Below are 21965 nucleotides of genomic sequence, written 5' to 3'. Positions count from 1 at the left end.
ACTTAATAATAGGTGTTTGTTTATTAAAATTTAAAGGTTGTTATTAATTTTTCAAATCTTGGTCAATTGTATATCATGATATTAGTAACTCAAAACTGAATTAAAATTTTAATTTTTAATCACTAAATACTAATTAATAAGTGTTTGTTTATTTAAATTTAAAGGTTGTTGTTAATTTTTTAAATTTTTGTCAATTGTATATTATGATATTAGTAACTCAAAAATAAATTAAAATTTTAATTTTTGACACTAATTACTAATAAATAGGTGTTTGTTTATTTAAATTTAATGATTGTTATTAGATTTTTAAATTTTGGTCAGTTATATGTTATATTATTTATAACTTGAAAATGAAATAAAAATTAATTCTTTTTGTTTATTATATTTAAATGCTTGTTTGTTGATTAAAAGTTAAAGTCCGATATTAAGCATTAAACATTTGGTATAATGTATTTTAAAATATAAGTAGTTGAAAAACATATTTGAAAAATAAGTTTCAATTGTTTATCATATTTAAATGCTTGTTTATTTAATTTAAATCAAAAATCAATTTTAGGAATTTAAAATTTGGTATAATCTATATCCTGATATAAACAACTTAAAACTGCGTTAAATATTAGTTTTGTGTGTATAGTATATATAAATGCTTGTTTGTTTATTCAAAGATATGTAATATTCTTAGTTAATGTTTATGCATATCTTTTTTTATTTATAGAAATTTATGTTAAAAATAATCAAATAATTTCGAACCATATTTTATTTATCAAATAAATCTAGTTATTATTATGGTTCGAAATCTTAGATTTCGAAACATATTGTTATTGTCAGTGTATTTATGGTTCGAAATCTTAGATTTCAAAACATATTGTTATTGTCATTATATTTATTATTATGGTTCGAAATCTTAGATTTCGAAACATATTGTTATTGTCAGTGTATTTATTATTATTATTATTATTATTGTTTTTATTCTTTCTAGTCAGAATTTTGAAAGACGATAACTTTTGTTCTTTAAAACTAAAAGTTCTAAATTTTTAGTATGTTTGTTATTATCCCAACGAATCGCAAACCTCCTATTTACGACATTTAATTATCACTAATTACTAATTAATAGGTGTTTGTTTATTAAAATTTAAAGGTTGTTATTAATTTTTTAAATCTTGGTCAATTGTATATTATGATATTACTAACTCAAAAATAAATTAAAATTTTAATTTTTATCACTAATTACTTAATAATAGGTGTTTGTTTATTAAAATTTAAAGGTTGTTATTAATTTTTTAAATTTTTGTCAATTGTATATTATGATATTAGTAACTCAAAAACGAATAAAATTTTAATTTTTGTCACTAATTACTTATTAATAGGTGTTTGTTTATTTAATGTTAATGATTGTTATTGGGTTTTTAAATTTTGGTCGGTTTTATTTTATAATATATATAATTCGAAAATGAATTAAAAAATAATTCTTGTTTGTTTTTTTTATTGAAATGCTGGTTTGTTCATTAAAAATTAAAGTTCGATATTAAGCATTAAAAATTTGGTATGGTGTATTTTATAATATAAGTAATTAAAAAACATATTAGAAAAATAATTTTCGTTTATTTATCATATTTAAATGCTTGTTTATTTAATAAAAATCAATTTTAAGAATTTAAAATTTACTATAATTTATATCCTAATATCACCAACTTAAAACTGGGTTAAATATTAGTTTTTGTTTGTATTATATATATACAAATGCTTGTTTGTTTATTAAAAATCAAAGGTTTGTAATATTCTTAGTTAATGTTTATGCATATCTTTTTGTTTTTATTCTTTCTAGTCAGAATTTTGAAAGACGATAACTTTTGTTCTTTAAAACTAAAAGTTCTAAATTTTTAGTATGTTTGTTATTATCCCAACGAATCGCAAACCTCCCATTTACGACATTTAATTATCACTAATTAATAATTAATAGGTGTTTGTTTATTAAAATTTAAAGGTTGTTATTAATTTTTTAAATCTTGGTCAATTGTATATCATGATATTAGCAACTCAAAAACGAATTTAATTTTTGTCACTAATTACTAATTAATAGGTGTTTGTTTATTTAAATTTAAAGATTGTTATTAGGTTTTTAAATTTTGGTCGGTTTTATCTTATAATATTTATAATTCGAAAATAAATTTAAAAAATAATTCGTGTTTGTTTTTTGTATTTAAATGCTGGTTTGTTCATTAAAAATTAAAGTTCGACATTAAGCATTAAAAATTTGGTATGATGTATTTTATAATATAAGTAATTAAAAAACATATTAGAAAAATAATTTTCGTTTATTTATTATATTTAAACGCTTGTTTATTTAATAAAAATCAATTTTAAGAATTTAAAATTTACTATAATTTATATCCTAATATCACCAACTTAAAACTGGGTTAAATATTAGTTTTTGTTTGTATTATATATATAAATGCTTGTTTGTTTATTAAAAACCAAAGGTTTGTAATATTCTTAGTTAATGTTTATGCATATCTTTTTTTATTTATAAAAATTTATGTTAAAAATAATCAAATATTTTCGAACCATATTTTATTTATCAAATAAATCTAGTTATTATTGTTTTTATTCTTATTTGACGAATTTTGAAAGACGATAACTTTTGTTCTTTAAAACTAAAAGTTCTAAATTTTTAGTATGTTTGTTATTATCCCAACGAATCGCAAACCTCCTATTAACGACATTTAATTATCACTAATTACTAATTAATATATTTTATTATTAAAATTTAAAGATTAAATTTGCTGAAATTTTAATATGTTGTTGGTATTATTATTTTGTATGTTGCTATTTAAAATGAAGATTTAACTCTAGCTAAATATTGTTTAATCATTATTTTTGTTTTTTTATAAAATAATGAATCAGTGTGAGTTTAACGCTTCAATAATTTAATAGCGTTCTGGTCGCCGTCAAAAATCGTCCTTTTCGCTGTCCATTAAAGTAAAAAATATTGGTTGAAAATTTAAGTAAAATGTTAAAATATAAGTAAAAAATGTGTAAAATTTTTGTTTCAATTGTTTTGTTATTATTATATTTTAATACTTGTTTGATTACTAAAAATTAAGATCGGTATTTTGCTTTTAAATTTAGTTTACTTTTATATTACAATATCAATGAGTGCGTGTTCGCTTGTTAAAATTAGGTTTAAATATAAAAAAGTTTATATTTAAATTTATAAATTAATTAATAAACCTACTAAATAAATTATATTTATAAAAAAGAATCAAACAATTTCGAACCATATTTTATTTATCAAATAAATCTAGTTATTATTATGGTTCGAAATCTTAGATTTCGAAACATATTGTTATTGTCAGTGTATTTATTATTATTGTTTTTATTCTTTCTAGTCAGAATTTTGAAAGACGATAACTTTTGTTCTTTAAATCTAAAAGTTCTAAATTTTTAGTATGTTTGTTATTATCCCAACGAATCGCAAACCTCCTATTTACGACATTTAATTATCACTAATTACTAATTAATATATTTTATTATTAAAATTTAAATGTTAAATTTTCTGAAATTTTAATATGTTGTTGCTATTATTATTATTATTTTGTATGTTGCTGTTTAAAATAAATATTTAACTTTAGCTAATTATCGTTTAATTATTTTGGGTTTATTTATAAAATAATGGATCAGAGTGAGTTTAACGCTTGAATGATTTAATAGCGTTCTGGTCGCCGTCAAATATCGTCTTTTTCGCTGTCTGAGTTGAAGTAAAAAGTATTGGTTGAAAGTATAAGTAAAATATGAAAATCTAAGTTAAATGTGTGTAAAAGTTTCTACTCAAAAACGGTATAAAAATTAATTTTTGGTTGTTTATAATAAATATTAATTGCTTGTTTTTTATTAAAAATCAAATCAATATTTGGTTGTTACATTTTTATTGATTTAAAATCATGATACAAATGGTAAATTTTATAAAATCTCCATAATATTGTGCAAAGAACATTTATTCGATAATTATATTATAAAGTTTAATACATAAATTGGAATTTTGTGTTGGTTAAATGAATTTTTATCGCGTTGGTTATGCTTTATTTTTTCTTTGTTTAATAAGTTTTATCTTTTCTTATTTTTAGGGTCGCCGGACTGGACTAGTTTTATTTCTATTGTTCTAGGGTCTAACTTAATTTTAAGGTCGCGGGTCTGGACTAGTTTTATTTCTATTGTTCTAGTATTTAAATTTATAATTTATTTAATAAACTTACTAAATAAATTATATTTATAAAAAGAATCAAACGATTTCGAACCATATTTTATTTATCAAATAAATCTAGTTATTATGGTTCGAAATCTTAGATTTCGAAACATATTGTTATTGTCAGTGTATTTATTATTATTATTATTATTGTTTTTATTCTTTCTAGTCAGAATTTTGAAAGACGATAACTTTTGTTCTTTAAAACTAAAAGTTCTAAAATTTTAGTATGTTTGTTATTATCCCAACGAATCGCAAACCTCCTATTTATGACATTTAATTATCACTAATTACTAATTAATAGGTGTTTGTTTATTAAAATTTAAAGGTTGTTATTAATTTTTTAAATCTTGGTCAATTGTATATTATGATATTACTAACTCAAAAATAAATTAAAATTTTAATTTTTATCACTAATAACTTAATAATAGGTGTTTGTTTATTAAAATTTAAAGAATGTTATTAATTTTTTAAATTTTTGTCAATTGTATATCATGATATTAGTAACTCAAAAACGAATTAAATTTTAATTTTTGTCACTAATTACTAATTAATAGGTGTTTGTTTATTTAAATTTAAAGATTGTTATTGGGTTTTTAAATTTTGGTCGGTTTTATCTTATAATATTTATAATTCGAAAATGAATTAAAAAATAATTCTTGTTTGTTTTTTATATTTGAATGCTGGTTTGTTCATTAAAAAAGTTCGACTTTAAGCATTAAAAATTTGGTATGATGTATTTTATAATATAAGTAATTAAAAAACATATTAGAAAAATAATTTTCGTTTATTTATCATATTTAAATGCTTGTTTATTTAATAAAAATCAATTTTAAGAATTTAAAATTTACTATAATTTATATCCTAATATTACCAACTTAAAACTGGGTTAAATATTAGTTTTTGTTTGTATTATATTTTTAATGCTTGTTTGTTTATTAAAAATCAAAGGTTCGTGATATTCTTAGTTAATGTTTATGCATATCTTTTTTTATTTATAAAAATTTATGTTAAAAAAAATCAAATATTTTCGAACCATATTTTATTTATCAAATAAATCTAGTTATTGTTTTTATTCTTTCTAGTCAGAATTTTGAAAGACGATAACTTTTGTTCTTTAAAACTAAAAGTTCTAAATTTTTAGTATGTTTGTTATTATCCCAACGAATCGCAAACCTCCTATTTATGACATTTAATTATCACTAATTACTAATTAATAGGTGTTTTTTTATTAAAATTTAAAGGTTGTTATTAATTTTTTAAATCTTGGTCAATTGTATATTATGATATTACTAACTCAAAAATAAATTAAAATTTTAATTTTTATCACTAATTGGTTAATAATAGGTGTTTATTTATTAAAATTTAAAGTTTGTTATTTATTTTTTAAATCTTGGTCAATTGTATATCATGATATTAGTAACTCAAAACTGAATTAAAATTTTAATTTTTAATCACTAAATACTAATTAATAAGTGTTTGTTTATTTAAATTTAAAGGTTGTTGTTAATTTTTTAAATTTTTGTCATTTGTATATTATAATATTAGTAACTCAAAAATAAATTAAAATTTTAATTTTTGACACTAATTACTAATAAATAGGTGTTTGTTTATTTAAATTTAATGATTGTTATTAGATTTTTAAATTTTGGTCAGTTATATGTTATAATATTTATAACTTGAAAATGAAATAAAAATTAATTCTTGTTTGTTTATTATATTTAAATGCTTGTTTGTTGATTAAAAGTTAAAGTCCGATATTAAGCACTAAAAATTTGGTATAATGTATTTTAAAATATAGGTAGTTGAAAAACATATTTAAAAAATAAGTTTCAATTGTTTATCATATTTAAATGCTTGTTTATTTAATTTAAATCAAAAATCAATTTTAGGAATTTAAAATTTGGTATAATCTATATCCTGATATAAACAACTTAAAACTGCGTTAAATATTAGTTTTTGTGTGTATAGTATATATAAATGCTTGTTTGTTTATTCGAAGATATGTAATATTCTTAATTAATGTTTATGCATACCTTTTTTTATTTATAAAAATTTATGTTAAAAATAATCAAAAAATTTCGAACCATATTTTATTTATCAAATAAATCTAGTATTTATTATTGTTTTTATTCTTATTTGACAAATTTTGAAAGACGATAACTTTTGTTCTTTAAAACTAAAAGTTCTAAATTTTTAGTATGTTTGTTATTATCCCAACGAATCGCAAACCTCCTATTTACGACATTTAAATGTCACTAATTACTAATTAATATATTTTATTATTAAAATTTAAAGATTAAATTTTCTGAAATTTTAATATATTGTTGGTATTATTATTTTGTATGTTGCTATTTAAAATGAAGATTTAACTCTAAATATCATTTAATCATTATTTTAGTTTTTTTATAAAATAACGAATCAGTGTGAGTTTAACGCTTGAATAATTTAATAGCGTTCTGGTCGCCGTCAAAAATCGTCCTTTTCGCTGTCCATTAAAGTAAAAAATATTGGTTGAAAATTTAAGTAAAATGTTAAAATATAAGTAAAAAATGTGTAAAATTTTTGTTTTAATTGTTTTGTTATTATTATATTTTAATACTTGTTTGATTACTAAAAAATTAAGATTGGTATTTTGCTTTTAAATTTAGTTTACTTTTATATTACAATATCAATAAGTGCGTGTTTGCTTGTTAAAATTAGGTTTAAATATAAAAAAGTTCATATTTAAATTTATAATTTAATTAATAAACGTACTAAATAAATTATATTTATAAAAAAGAATCAAACGATTTCGAACCATATTTTATTTATCAAATAAATCTAGTTATTTTTTTTTTATAAAATAACGAATCAGTGTGAGTTTAACGCTTGAATAATTTAATAGCGTTCTGGTCGCCGTCAAAAATCGTCCTTTTCGCTGTCCATTAAAGTAAAATATATTGGTTGAAAATTTAAGTAAAATGTTAAAGTATAAGTAAAAAATGTGTAAATTTTTTTTAATTGTTTTGTTATTATTATATTTTAATACTCGTTTGATTACCAAAAATTAAGATCGGTATTTTGCTTTTAAATTTAGTTTACTTTTATATTACAATATCAATGAATGCGTGTTCGTTTGTTAAAATTAGGTTTGAATTAAAAAAAGTTAATATTTAAATTTATAATTTATTTAATAAATCTACTAAATAAGTTATATTTATAAAAAAAAATCAAACGATTTCGAACCATATTTTATTTATCAAATAAATCTAGTTATACTTATTATTATTATTTTTATTATTATTTTTATTCTTTCTAGTCCCAATTTTGAAAGAAGATATCATTAGTTCCTTAGAATTTAAAAATCTGAAATTTTAGTATGTTGTTTATTATCAGATTATGTTTTCATTCTCCTATTTACAACATTTAATTATCACTAATTACTAATTAATAAGTGTTTGTTTATTAAAATTTAAAGGTTTTTATTAATTTTTTAAATCTTGGTCAATTGTATATCATGATATTGGTAACTCAAAAATGAATTAAAATTTTAATTTTTATCACTAATTACTAATTAATAGGTGTTTATTTATTATAACTTAAAGGTTGTTATTAACTTTTTAAATTTTGGTCAATTGTATATCATGATATTAGTAACTCAAAAACGAATCAAAATTTTAATTTTTATCACTAATTACTAATTAATAGGTGTTTGTTTATTAAAATTTAAGGGTTGTTATTAACTTTTTAAATCTTGGTCAATTGTATATTATGATATTACCAACTCAAAAATGAAATAAAATTAAAATTTTCATCACTTATTACTAATTAATGGGTGTTTGTTTATTCAAATTTAAAGATTGATATTAGGTTTTAAAATTTTGGTCGGTTATATCTTATTATATTTAAAATTTGAAGATAATTAAAAAATAATTCTTGTTTGTTTGTTATATTAAATGCTGGTTTGTTAATTAAAAATCAAAGGTATGTAATATTCTTAGTTAATGTTTATGCACATATTTTTTATTTATAAAATTTTATAGAAAAAAAAAAAAAAAAAAAAAAGACTAGTTTTATTTCTATTGTTTTAGGCTCTAACTTCCTATGCGTGGTCTTTTATCGCGTTGGTCATGCCTTATTTTATCTTTGTTTAATGATTTCTTTTCTTCTAAAAATTTTTACGGCGTTAAGACTAGACTCGGTTTGTATTGTTCTGCGCTGTAAATTCCCGTGAGCGTCGTAAAAAGTCCTTATCCCGTAGTTTGTGCTCTATTTGCGATTACTTAATGAGTTTTTTGTTCAAATCTAGTTTTAATTGTTTTTTTATTATTATATTTTAATACTTGTTTGATTACTAAAAAATTAAGATCAGTATTTTGCTTTTAAATTTAGTTTACTTTTATATTACAATATCAATGAGTGCGTGTTCGCTTGTTAAAATTAGGTTTAAATATAAAAAAGTTCATATTTAAATTTTTAATTTAATTAATAAACCTACTAAATAAATTATATTTATAAAAAAGAATCAATTTCGAACCATATTTTATTTATCAAATAAATCTAGTTTATAATTGTGCTTGCGTGTAACAACTTGTTGTATTACTCAGATTTAAATAAATGATCGAGGAAAGTTGTTCTGTAATTTTTTTACCTAAAAATAATTATATAACTTTTATGAATATTTTGCAAAAGCTATGCCAGCTTAGTTACAAAAAAAAATTATTTATTTAGTTAGTAAATAATAAGTACCATGTTTTTAAGCTAATGAGACTGGTAGGTTAAATATTCCCTAATAGTTTGACACAATCAATCTATCAAAATATATATTACGAAATTTGAATATTCTGTTCAATAGTGTTAAATACTCTTTAGCTAGCACCTAGTGGTCAAATGCCGGAGTATTTAATATGGCAACAAATTTGTAACTGCCTATAGCCGTTTGCCTTATAAAGTAAGTAGCGCTTAGAGGCACACTACAGCAATAACTCTTCTTGGATAAAAAACACTTCGTTTACATGTATTTAACACGAATAATGGCACACAAATTTCATCCACGTTCAAGAATTAGTACCCGAAGTATCTAAAAGAAACGAATAACGCGTGTGAATATACAAAAAATATGATAACAATAACTACACAGGTATTAACTATAGTAAGGCACAAATTAAGCTTACCAACACAGTATGCTAACCACTCAAAATACTGGCAAATTGGGCAAAAACAGTGATACAATAACAGTAGTGAACACTAGAAGAATAACAAACCTAACGATAGTCTATATGCATTAATAAGAGGTTATTTGGCATAAAAGTAGATCCATTAACAAAATTTACAAGTATCAATAAAAACATACCAGGTATTAAAAAAGGTGTTCAACTCTTAATGGGCAGTGTGACACAATAAGGTAAGCTGCTCACTCACTGCAATAGTAAGCAAGCATGTTAAAAATAAGAAATTACAGTCTACATCAAATAACACAAATAGCAGTTAACAATACAGCAATATTAAAATACCTGATATCCAGTCAGTAAGATCTAACAGAAAAACAGTATCAACCAACAGTACTACCCAAGTGAACAATCACAGTTCTAAAAGTGTGTTATAAAAAACATTGAAAAACACTGTTAAGATACCCCAAGACTATGTATGTTATTGGCAAGTTTTGCACGTGGTTAAAGATTATGACATATTTTAAACATTTAAAAAACAGATTAGTAACATATTTACACTACAAAGAACAAAAAATAATTACCAGAAATTCCAATCAGTCAATGAAAGATCCGCCATGATTAACAATGAACTATTATATCAGTAAAAACTAATTTACATAAAAATTCTTCCAAATTGTAACGATTTTCTTTGATAACAATCAGTTCTAATGACTGTTCTAGAAAGTTCTTTTACGACATGTGGTGCAATACATTGCATGAGAGTATTAACCGCAATACGATTCAAAATTGAGGATAAACATATTAGCGCGTATTTAACAAATAGCGTTATAATTTATAAAAAAATATAAATGATTATAATGCTATTAGTATAAATAATATTAAAGGATATATTTGTTAATGATGCTATATTTTAAACGCTGCCTTTGCTTTGTCAATGTCGAGTTCTGACCTAATATTTGTGTTATAACTTTTTTTGTTTAGGACATAAACTTTAAATATTTTCTTTGTTAAAAATTAAAAAAATAAATTACCAGTTACATGCAGATGTAATCACAACTTAACTAGGACATTCAAAAGCAACAATTCAAAGTTTGTTTGAAACATTTTTGTAAACCTTTAATTGTGAAGTATTTATTTTAATTTTGTGCTATTGCAAAGGATTTAATTCAACTAACGGCTTGTAAATAGGATTGGCTTAAAGCTAAAATTAGTAATACTTTGGAATACCACTAGTTGACCACTTTATTTTAATTTTACTAGCAACGTACGTAGCTTTGATATTTTCGCCATTTGAAAATGGTAGAATACTAAGTTATGTTAAAAAATGCAGTGTAGCCTTATAAAAGCATTAACTTATAAACTAAACTTTGATAAACTTTGATCTTTAAAAAACTAAGTAAAGTGTACGATTAGTTTTTTTCTACTTTGAAACATTTTTTTGTTTTTAAACAAATGCTTGGCGTGTTTAATAGTTTATATGCCCCCAACGCAAACAATTTAAAATAATATAATTTGAACTCCAGTAAATCAGACAAAAACCACTAAAAGGATTTTTAAATAGACAGTTTATAAAACTTATTTAATATATAACTTTATACATTTTTGGTTTAAAAAGCCTATTATTAAGCTAAAAAATAGTGCTACTAATTTTCAGTCAAATATATACAAATAACTTCCCATTACCATTTATTTAAGTCTGTGTATACAACAAAAAAAAACTAGATATAAAATTAAATACTATCTTTGTAAATTATCTTTTCTTTTTCAAATAATAAAATCAATTAAACTTCAATTCACCCAGATCATTTCAGTATTCTAGAAAACAAATAAAAGTAAAATATATTAAAATGCAATTTTTTAAACAGGTGAACACTGTCGTTTTTTTAAGTTGTAACTGTTAAAAAAAAATTTTTAACTGTGTTTTAAAAAATATTTACGTTAGAGTTTACTTTCTTAAATATCCTTTGCACAGATAAAGTGCATAACTGTCCAGCAGGCAATGTCATTCCAAAGTTGAGTTTCAGCTACCATGTTACCACAGTTTTCAACACCCCAGGAATTATTAGGTTCACCCCAACGCCATGCTGTATAATCCAAAGCAGAATCATCAATCCAATATAAATCACCTTTGTGACCTTCAGCGTTTTCAATTCGATGCATTCCGATATAATATCGGTGATGTTCAACTAAATCAATCAGTTTCATGTAGTTTTTTAATAATAATACTAGTTACTGGCAAAACATTGTATTTAGATAACTGTGATAGTTTAATACAGTGCACTTTTATTTAAAATCCTGAAAACGTACGGTGAATTGTGTGAAGCTGCTTTCTAAGGAAGGCTTGGATTCTATCAGTCTTGACCATGACCAGTGTGCTTCTTCTTTCAACGCAAGCTAATATAGCGTTGTCAAAAGTAAGCTGAGAGGTAGAAATGTAGTATTGTTGATTTCCGTTTTTATACCATTCCTCAACGATAGGTTTCGGGGCTGTTAATAAGTATTTGTTAGATTACTAACTAATAATATTAAATTTAGTTTTATTGCATACTTCTGTTTCTTCGTTGGCAAATAAAATTGATTGTTGCATCACATCTGAGGTCGTTCCATTGTTGGGTCATTGGTAATAGTTGTCCACAATTTTCAGACCACCAAGCATTATTAGGTTCGCTTTCTGCCCAAGCAGAATATACCACAGTTGATCCGTCAATCCAGGTAATTATATTGTGAGCGTTTCGTTCAAGACCAATAAAGTATTCCACACGTTCGTTGCCTTAAAGTTTTCAATCAAAATTAAAAACAAAATTCTAAACCAGTAAAATATCTTTTTAACTTGGTATACAAAAAGATAAGTAATTTTTTATATAAACAAGAACAGTCAAAGAAAAATTACTACCGTGATTAGCCTTTATGGTTTTAATAAGAAAGGCTTGAATTTGATCGTTAACAATCTTGACAAGATGTGATCCTCTTTCGTGGCATGCTAGTTTAGCATTTTTCTGGTTGAGTTGCGTATTTGAAAAAAAGTAATCGTGACTACCGAACGAATACCATTTATCATTTAAAGCAGCGTTAACAGACAAGCTGCTAAGGCATAAAACAAGGGCTACGAATGCAAGCGAATTCATAGCAACGATACCACACGGTTTTTGTTTTAAATTTAATAAAAAAAATTCTATGAAAATATTAGAAGTTAATATTAGTAATTTAAAAAATATTATTTTTATACTTTATTTGTTTTAATTCATCGCTTTAAGTTAACTTATTTAATTTAAAAAAATATTACAAAATCATTTTTTTAATTTTGCTTAAACCAATACCATTCTAATCTTAAAGTCAAATCTTGATCAATAAATGATATTTAGCCTCGACTTGTTCACTGTTTTATAGGCTTTCGTTGGTAATGGCGGATGTTGTCTTTTCTGGAATTAATTGTTTAAAAATTTTCGAAACCTTGACAAAATATAATATATACATAAATTGTGAAGTTTTGTGTATTGGAATTTTGTTAAAATTCCGGGTAAATAAACATTTAAATTTTTTGGTTACATACACATTAAATTTTGTTTTTATTCTCTAATATAAATTTTATCTAAAGTTTTATGCTGGACTATTAAATAAAAAGCGTTGCGATAAAATTGTAATTAAAATACACCAAGTCTAAAATATGTTTAGACATCTGCAAAAAATTCTTATATTGGATTTAAAATAAAAAATAAAAAGTAGTTAAATTTAATGAATATTAGCACATAGTATTAACAACATTAAACAAATGCTTTTAAATATTTATTAAAAATGCTTTTTCAACTATTAATGTTTATTATTAAGGAACACTTGATAGATAGATCCAGAATACTAAGATGCAATGTGTAAAATTTTACCAGTAAGGAAAAAGAAATTTTTATTACGATATAAGTGTTAACAGTTTTCAGTATGCTTTGGCTAACATTATTAAACACACTAATTCGACATTTGGAGGGAACATTTTTGGTCGTTAAAGCAAGAAAAATTTTGTGCTGTTGGTGATAAATGTACCACAAACAACCAAAAATTTTTCCAATCATTTTTCGTTAAAGTCAAAATTCCACTTGTCGTATTACTTACTGTATGATAAACAAGAAATACTAATTAACGAAAAACTTTAATGTTTACCTACCATAATATTGTTTACCCTTCGCGATTTTATTTAACGATGTAAACACATTAAAATTCGTTAGTTAACTTTATTGTTAACTAACGCACTGGTTTTTCTTCCTTTACTATTTTCCACATTTTTTTGATAGTGTTAGGAATTTTATTTTTTACAAACAAACTAAAAGACGAAATTAATATAACATTTAACGGCGAAGTAAAAATATCTCTTTTTTGTCACGTTAAAGTCAGTTTCAAAAGCTATAGACTATGCATAAAAAGTTAAAAAAAAACGCTTTATTAGAGCAAAGTCTTGAAACTATACAAACATTTATATATGTTTTATGCCCAAGTACTGTATACTTTTATTCGCGTTTATTTATTAGTAATTGGCTTTTGTTAACATTAATAGCCTACCACGTTTTTCGGCGATTTCAAAAAATGTATTTGTGGTTGGCAACTTTATTTAATATAAATCCAATAAATTATAGTAAGCCGTGTTTATTTTAAACATTTTAATTTGAATACCTTCAACGAAACCTGGTTAATAAATCAGTGTAAACAAAAAATTATTAATTTGATAAATTTACCCCTAAAATGAATATTATGTATAACTTTTTTACAACATTTATGTGAACCTATAATACTTTAAACGATGTAAACATAATAACAATTCTTGTACAATAAATATTTTTAAACTCGAGTCGCAATTCATTTTAGTTATTCTGTGATGGAACGCACCAAATTTAGAAATCCATATACTATATAGAAGAAGATAAATTGTTTTGACTTAAAATTTGTGTAATTATTTTTTTGCTTTAACAAACCTTTAGAGTTCTAACACATGTACCCATAAACCATGAAATTGCCGCTCGTAGAGAATTTAAATTATTTTTCATTAACTTCTAGATGTAAATGCAGTTTAAGTTTAGCACTTGAAAATAGTTTAAGTTTAGCACTTGAAATATTCACAACCCTACAGTTGTGGAATATTTATTTGGGGTTTGTTCTGTGAAGGGTATAATTTAACGATCTCAATATACGTAAATAGGGAGACATTAGCCTTAACTTTAAACCTTTGGTATGTTGTAGTCTATTAACAAATAAATCAACCATAGTAACTTAGAAAAAAGGTCACTATTTAATTAACCACAAAATTTTTTAACGCCACACAGAATGTAAAATAAGAAAAAAAGGTTTAGCTAAATGTTTAATATCACAAATTATTACAAATTTTTCTTCGTGACAATTTCAAGTTAAAATCACAGGTAGAAAAATTAAGTAACATAAACTATGTGGTTTTTTTATTTATTAAACTCACAAGTGCTGAGTGCTTTAATTTTAATTGTGGCTTTAATATTTTTGCCATTTGGTGATAGTATAGAATACAAAGTTTTGTTAAACAAACCAATAATAAAAGGTAGTCTGATAAAAGCATCAACATATAGGCTACGATAAAAAAATTTTCCAAGCATCAATCAAGGAATATATAAACATAAACTTGAGAATTTTCGCTCATTACAAATTCCCATTAGAAATTATTGGTAAGTTTTAAGCATAAACGCATTTTAACTAGATTGCCACTTTATAACAACAACTGTTGCTTACACAAAACATATAAAATATTGACAATTGCTGCTAACTATATTTTCCTTTTTAACAATTAAATATGTGTTATGGAAAATTGTGCTATAGTGTGATATACTATTCTTAGCGAACGTACAAACTTAAGGACAATTTTGGATTGGTGCATCTTGAACCAAAAACATAAAGGTTTGTAACTTGATTTCATAACACTTAACAAAAACTTTTCATTTTGTGAACAAACCAGGATTAAAAAAAGGTTAATTTAACAAATACCTTTTCAACATTAAACCTATTCGTTTTCTATGATATTGCAGTTAAAAAACTAAAAAAATACGTTTATATAAATTTAAATAATCTTTTTATTTTTTTTTAAATGAAGTTTTACTTATTATAAGTGAGCCATATACATTTATTTTGTAAAAAATTTTACGTATATTGTAAAGAACAAAATTAATGAACAAATAATCCGCAAATAATAACAAAAAATTTAAAGCCATTATATACCACAAAAAAAGAAAATGTTTTTCTTATCGTTTTAAAAAGTTTTGATAAAGTTATCAAAGTCAATCCCGCAGTTCCAGTTTAATTTATTTTCATAAAAACCAACTGGTAAGTACTTAAAACTATTTAACATTTTTTTTAAATAGCCAACAAATTAGTGTACATAAAAAAGTGTTTACCCTCTTACTAAAAAAACTAACATTTTAACAAACTTTATTTTTATAAAGTTTTCACAATTATAATATGAATTGCTTCTTTAATTTGAAAAAAGAACAATATTTTACAAAGATATTAACTTATTTATTATTGTGCTATTAAAACAATGTATTATTTACTTGGATTTAGTAAAAAAAAGTGAATACAAAATCCAGAAACAAACTAGAAATATCATAGAGTCACTTGTTAGGCTAATGAAATGTATTTATCTAACGTAGGCCTACGCCTAATCAAAACCACAATTTATTACAGTTCTTCCTTGGTAGCAATTTCAAGTTAAAACTACAACTAATATCAGATACAAATGTAAATGCAATTTTACGTAATGCACAAACAATTGTTAGCTTCATGAAAAAATTTCAATGTTTACAAAATACTTTAAAAAATTCCAATCTCGACAAAAAGTTATGTAAACACTAAAGTTTAGATAAAAATTTTAATAATTAAATAACGTAAATGTAAATATCCGATGATATCCGGCAAAAGCCTTTAAAATGCCGCCCGGTTCAATGTTATGTATCAATTTTTGATCAAACAATTCACTTTAAATGAATAAAAATATTCTTTTAAAGGAATTATTTCACTGTAAAGAAATAAGTGGTAAAAGCAATATATAAAATTGCAGTAAAATATGCTTTTTTACTAAATTGTAATCATTAGCTGTTCTAATACGTTAAACAAGTTAAATCTTTGCTCAGTAGCAAAACGGGGTTTTTGATTATATTACTTTGCGTATTGACAGATTTGTTTCAATAAAAATTGTGAGATATTGTTATAATGAATTCGTTTGCGATCGTAGTTTTCGGTTTATGCCTTAGCAGCTTGTGCGTTAAAGGTGCTGAGAATGATAAATGGTATTCGAGTGGCGATTACGGCTACTTCTTTTCAAACACGCAGCTGAACCAGAAAAATGCCAAGTTAGCATGCGAAGAGAGAAAAGCTAAACTAGTTAAGGTTGACAGCGATCAAATTCAAGCATTTCTCATTGAAACTATTCGTTCTATTAGCGGTAACAAATTTTTTTAAAGTTTAGAAACAAATTGAATAGAAAAAAAAAGATTTCTTTATTTTATATTTTGTTTTTATATTTTTTCCTTTTTTTACTTTTAGGAAACACACCAAGGGAATACTATATTGGCCTTGAACGAAACGCCCATAATATAATCACTTGGATTGACGGATCAACGGTGGTATATTCTGCTTGGGCAGAAGGAGAACCTAATAATGCTTGGTGGTCTGAAAATTGTGGTCAACTATTAGCAAGAACCCAACAATGGAATGACGTTAATTGTGGTGCAACGACTAATTTTATTTGCCAACGAAGAAACGCAAGTAAGATTTAAAACCCTTTGTAACAACGAAATTTACGTTAACAAAAAATAAAAATAGACAAATTTTAATTATCAAAACTTAAAAAAAATTGCCAAATTTATACTAAAAGAGATTAAAATAAATTTACGGTTAAACTAATATTAATCAACAGGGCCAAGCCCAATCGTCGAAACATGGTACAAAAACGGTGATCAGCAATATTACATATCTACATCTCAGCTCACTTTTAACAACGCAATATATGCTTGCGTTGAAAGAAGAAGCACACTGGTCATGGTCAAGACTGATAGGATTCAAGCTTTCCTTAGAAAGCAGCTTCACACAATTCACCGTATGTTTTTAACATATACATTGCATTTTTTGAATATAAACATATTGTAATATTTGATTTATAATGAGTAAATTAAAACAATCGTATATAGGTCGAATAAGTCGGTCTTATCAATATTGCAACATATTAGACTTTTCGATTCAGGTGAGCACCACACACATTATATCGGAATGCACCGAATTGAAAACTCTGAAGGTCACAAAGATGAGTTGGAATGGATTGATGGAACTGCTTTAAGTTATACTGCATGGCGTTGGGGCGAACCTAATAATAGCTGGGGTGTTGAAAACTGTGGTGAATTGGTAGCTGAAACTCAACTTTGGAATGACATTGCCTGCTGGACGGTTATGCACTTTATATGTGCAAAGGATATTTAATTAAATAATGTAAATATATTTGTTTCTTTGGCTGATAAAAACTGTAATAATCTGTATAGGTCTATAAAATAAAAACCAATATTTATGTGACATAAAAGAAAATACTTAACAAACTATTTAAAAAAAAATATTTGGATTAGGTTTCAACAATTATAAACAGATTTGGGTGAAGTTTTCTAGACATTTGTATCCAGAAAAAGAACAACATTTAACAAAGATATTTTTTCATTTATTATTGTGCTTGCGTAACTACGTGTTTTTACTCAGATTTTAATAAATGGTTGGAAAAATTGTTTTGTTATTTTTACCCTACAAAATATTTAAATGACTTTTAATAATATTGTCATTTTATCCCCAACTTAACATTGGTTTGTTTGTCAATATTGCTAACTTTAACCGATATTAAAGAGATAACGCATGTACCCATAAACCTTGAAATTTGCGCACGTAAAAAATTTTAATTAATTTCCAGTAACTTTTGGATGTGAGCGCAGTTTAAGCTTAGCACTTAAAAATTACAACTTAAATTTGGCTTAAAACATATTCACAACCCTACAGTTGTGGAGTATTTATTAGGGGTTTGTTCTATGTTTAGCTAAAAAAAGTTTAGCTAAATGTTTAATATCCCAAATTATTACAAATATTTCTTCTTGACAATTTCAAGTTAAAATCACAAGTAGAAAAGTTAAGTAAAATAAGCTATGTGATTCTTTTATTATAAACTCACGGTAAATACGACCGGTTAACTGCTGAGTACGTTAATTTTCATCGTAACTTTAATATTTTTGCCATTTGGTGATAGTATAGAATACAAAGTTTTGTTAAACAAACTAATATTAAAGGGTAGTCTGATAAAAGCATCAACTTATAAGCTACAATAAACCAAAATGAACTTTGACTTTTAGGAAAGTAAGCAAATTTCAAGATTAGTTATTTCCTAACTTGGAATATTTTTTGTGTTTAAAATGTGCTTGTGCATTTAGTTGTTTATGTGTCGCAAGTGCATGCAATTTGAAATAATAATATAACTTTAACTTTAGTTACTAAGACAAAATCATTTAAAGGATTTGTTACGTCGTCCTTGCAGTAAGTGCGGCTTTGATACACTCAGACGAGTAGCAGAAATATTCAATCACCAACATTAGACTTAGTTATAGTTATTAACTCGTTTAGACATCAATCACACCAGTTTAACTTTCTTTGAACTTATTATTGTTAGCCCTTCATATGACGCAACAATAGGACAACACAATTCTTATAACGAAAAACGGTGCACACAGATCGATGAAAAATACGGTTTCTAAAACAAAGAAACATATATAAGCTACTAATAATACAAAATACCCTACACAATTATCTTAAGATAACAGTAAACATTATAAAACACTCAAATTAACAGTATTGAAAACATTATAAAACACGTGCTTACCAAACTATTTTAAGACAAAGCCCAGTTGAACAATATATCGGTATGGTAAAATCTCGTTGGCTTGGTAATTCAGTTTATCCTTTATACTTAATTTACACAAAGTACATAAAATTAAACATAAGATTAGACTAGATTAAAACAGATAAAACTAACACGCTAAATTTATATCTTATCTCTGACAATACTTGGCTAAAGAAAGAACATAAAATCGGTCAAGCGTAAAAGTATACGACGATAAATTCACACTGGTTCAATATCTTACAGGATTTTTAAACAGACTATTACTAAAATTCATTTTGTGAATTTAATATCGATATCTGATTTTTTTAATTTTGTACATACTATAGCATAAAACACTTTTGCAAATAAACCAATTTTCACAAATAATTTTCCATAACCATTTATTTAAGTCTGTGTAAAGAAAAGTCAAAACAAAAACTACATATGAAATAAAACACTATCTTTGTAAAATATATCGTTCTTTTTCCAAATAATTAAATCAAGTTACTTAAATTCACCCAGATCATTTTAGTATTCTAGAAACAAATAAAAGTAAAATATATTAAAATTTGATTTTTTAAACAGGTGAACACACTGTCGTTTTTTTAAGTTGTAACATTTAAAAAAAAAATTTTAACTGTGTTTTAAAAAATATTTACGTTAGAGTTTACTTTCTTAAATATCCTTTGCACAGATAAAGTGCATAACCGTCCAGCAGGCAATGTCATTCCAAAGTTGAGTTTCAGCTACCATGTTACCACAGTTTTCAACACCCCAGGAATTATTAGGTTCGCCCCAACGCCATGTAGTATAATCTAAAGCAGAATCATCAATCCAATATAAATCACCTTTGTGACCTTCAGCGTTTTCAATTCGATGTATTCCGATATAATATCGGTGATGTTCACCTAAATCAATCAGTTTGATGTAGTTTTTTAATAATTATACTAGTTACTGGCAAAACATTGTATTTAGATAACTGTGATAGTTTAATACAGTGAACTTTTATTTAAAATCCTGAAAACGTACGGTGAATTGTGTGAAGCTGCTTTCTAAGGAAGGCTTGGATTCTATCAGTCTTAACCATGACCAGTGTGCTTCTTCTTTCAACGCAAGCTAATATAGCGTTGTCAAAAGTAAGCTGAGAGGTAGAAATGTAGTATTGTTGATTTCCGTTTTTATACCATTCCTCAACGATAGGTTTCGGGGCTGTTAATAAGTATTTGTTAGATTAGTAACTAATAATATTAAATTTAGTTTTATTGCATACTTCTGTTTCTTCGTTGGCAAATAAAATTGATTGTTGCATCACATCTGAGGTCGTTCCATTGTTGGGTCATTGGTAATAGTTGTCCACAATTTTCAGACCACCAAGCATTATTAGGTTCGCCTTCTGCCCAAGCAGAATATACCACAGTTGACCCGTCAATCCAGGTAATTATATTGTGAGCGTTTCGTTCAAGACCAATAAAGTATTCCACACGTTCGTTGCCTTAAAGTTTTCAATCAAAATTAAAAACAAAATTTTAAACCAGTAAAATATCTTTTTAACTTGGTATAGAAAAAGATAAGTAATTTTTTATATAAACAAGAACAGTCAAAGAAAAATTACTACCGTGATTAGCCTTTATGGTTTTAATAAGAAAGGCTTGAATTTGATCGTTGTCAATCTTGACAAGATGTGATCCTCTTTCGTGGCATGCTAGTTTAGCATTTTTCTGGTTGAGTTGCGTATTTGAAAAAAAGTAATCGTGACTACCGAACGAATACCATTTATCATTTAAAGCAGCGTTAACAGACAAGCTGCTAAGGCATAAAACAAGGGCTACGAATGCAAGCGAATTCATAGCAACGATACCACACGGTTTTTGTTTTAAATTTAATAAAAAAAAGTTCTATGAAAATATTAGTAGTTAATATTAGTAATTTAAAAAATATTATTTTTATGCTTTATTTATTCTAATTCATCGCTTCAAGTTAACTTATTTAATTAAAAAAAATATTACAAAATATTTTTTTTAATTTTGCTTGAACCAATACCATTTAAATCTTAAAGCCAATTCTTGATCAATAAATGATAATTAGCCTCGACTTGTTCACTGTTTTATAGGTTTTCGTTGGTAATGGCGGATGTTGTCTTGCCTTGAATAATTGTTTAAAAATTTTCGAAACCTTAACAAAATATAATGTATACATAAATTGTAAAGTTTTGTGTATTGAAACTTTTGTTAAAATTCCTGGTAAATAAACATTAAAGTTTTTGGGTTTCAAATATATCAAGTTTTATTTTTATTTTCTCATATAAATTTTATCTAAAGTTTTATGCTTGACTATCAAATAAAAAGCGCTGCGATAAAATTGTAATTAAAATACACCACGTCCAAAATATGTTTAGACACCTGCAATAAATTCTTATATTGGATGTGTTGTTAACCAACTAATACTTCCCAATATTTATAATAAAAAATAAAAATAAGTTAAATTTAATAAATATTAACACATAGTATTAACAACATTAAACAAATGCTTTAAATATTTACCAAGAACGCTAACTATAAATGTTGATTATTAAAAACATTTATTAAATCTAAAATTTTGCAGTGTGTCAAGTTTTACTATTAAATAATAAAACTTAGATTTTAAAATATAAATCGTTGTGTTAACAATT

At 24.4% G+C, this 21965-nt stretch overlaps 3 protein-coding genes and 1 long non-coding RNA gene across 5 annotated transcripts; 1 reads left to right on the top strand and 3 right to left on the bottom strand.

Moving 5' to 3' along the window:
• Positions 1–8806: 8806 nt before the first annotated feature.
• On the bottom strand, positions 8807–10093 carry LOC145753197 (uncharacterized). The gene is made up of 4 exons (XR_014283831.1): positions 9978–10093; positions 9739–9813; positions 9579–9645; positions 8807–9305 (listed from the first exon to the last, which is right to left on the bottom strand). It is a non-coding gene; the product is annotated as an uncharacterized LOC145753197 (long non-coding RNA).
• A 984-nt stretch (positions 10094–11077) lies between these two features.
• LOC145753190 (C-type lectin-like) lies at positions 11078–12561 on the bottom strand. 2 transcript variants are annotated; one of them, XM_082569589.1, is made up of 5 exons: positions 12290–12561; positions 11945–12166; positions 11704–11883; positions 11346–11582; positions 11078–11211 (listed from the first exon to the last, which is right to left on the bottom strand). In XM_082569589.1, exons 1-4 carry the CDS (start codon positions 12519–12521, stop codon positions 11350–11352), a joined length of 867 nt encoding a protein of 288 aa, XP_082425715.1. In that variant the 5' UTR covers positions 12522–12561; the 3' UTR covers positions 11078–11211; positions 11346–11349. The 2 variants fall into 2 exon arrangements, with proteins under 2 accessions (XP_082425715.1, XP_082425716.1); XM_082569590.1 differs by having other exon boundaries at positions 11191–11211; positions 11334–11582.
• Positions 12562–16574: 4013 nt separating this feature from the next.
• Positions 16575–18143, top strand: LOC145753107 (C-type lectin lectoxin-Lio2-like). The gene is made up of 5 exons (XM_082569504.1): positions 16575–16837; positions 16939–17160; positions 17312–17491; positions 17636–17877; positions 18009–18143. The coding sequence occupies exons 1-4, from the start codon at positions 16606–16608 to the stop codon at positions 17866–17868; spliced, it is 867 nt and encodes a 288-aa protein (XP_082425630.1). The 5' UTR covers positions 16575–16605; the 3' UTR covers positions 17869–17877; positions 18009–18143.
• Positions 18144–19780: 1637 nt separating this feature from the next.
• On the bottom strand, positions 19781–21144 carry LOC145753391 (C-type lectin-like). Its single transcript, XM_082569804.1, has 5 exons — positions 20913–21144; positions 20568–20789; positions 20327–20506; positions 19969–20205; positions 19781–19833 (listed from the first exon to the last, which is right to left on the bottom strand). Exons 1-4 carry the CDS (start codon positions 21142–21144, stop codon positions 19973–19975), a joined length of 867 nt encoding a protein of 288 aa, XP_082425930.1. The 3' UTR covers positions 19781–19833; positions 19969–19972.
• Between the last annotated feature and the right edge of the window lie 821 nt (positions 21145–21965).

Source organism: Corella eumyota, chromosome 5 (genome assembly GCF_963082875.1).
Source record: "Corella eumyota chromosome 5, kaCorEumy4.1, whole genome shotgun sequence".
Taxonomy (NCBI): domain Eukaryota; kingdom Metazoa; phylum Chordata; class Ascidiacea; order Phlebobranchia; family Corellidae; genus Corella; species Corella eumyota.
The sequence above is the reverse complement of the archived record's forward strand: the minus strand, read 5'-3'. Positions and strand labels throughout refer to the sequence as shown.

Bases quoted from the DNA above. Each gene is read 5' to 3' on its own strand.
- LOC145753190 (XM_082569589.1), bottom strand. From the start codon at position 12,521: ATGAATTCGCTTGCATTCGTAGCCCTTGTTTTATGCCTTAGCAGCTTG. The intron at 12,167-12,289 runs GTAGTAATTTTT...GAAAACTTTAAG, and splicing joins AACCATAAAGGCTAATCACG to GCAACGAACGTGTGGAATAC. The intron at 11,583-11,703 runs GTACGTTTTCAG...TGATTGATTTAG, and splicing joins GCAGCTTCACACAATTCACC to TTGAACATCACCGATATTAT.
- LOC145753107 (XM_082569504.1), top strand. From the start codon at position 16,606: ATGAATTCGTTTGCGATCGTAGTTTTCGGTTTATGCCTTAGCAGCTTG. The intron at 16,838-16,938 runs GTAACAAATTTT...TTTTACTTTTAG, and splicing joins AACTATTCGTTCTATTAGCG to GAAACACACCAAGGGAATAC. The intron at 17,161-17,311 runs GTAAGATTTAAA...ATTAATCAACAG, and splicing joins TTGCCAACGAAGAAACGCAA to GGCCAAGCCCAATCGTCGAA.
- LOC145753391 (XM_082569804.1), bottom strand. From the start codon at position 21,144: ATGAATTCGCTTGCATTCGTAGCCCTTGTTTTATGCCTTAGCAGCTTG. The intron at 20,790-20,912 runs GTAGTAATTTTT...GAAAACTTTAAG, and splicing joins AACCATAAAGGCTAATCACG to GCAACGAACGTGTGGAATAC. The intron at 20,206-20,326 runs GTACGTTTTCAG...TGATTGATTTAG, and splicing joins GCAGCTTCACACAATTCACC to GTGAACATCACCGATATTAT.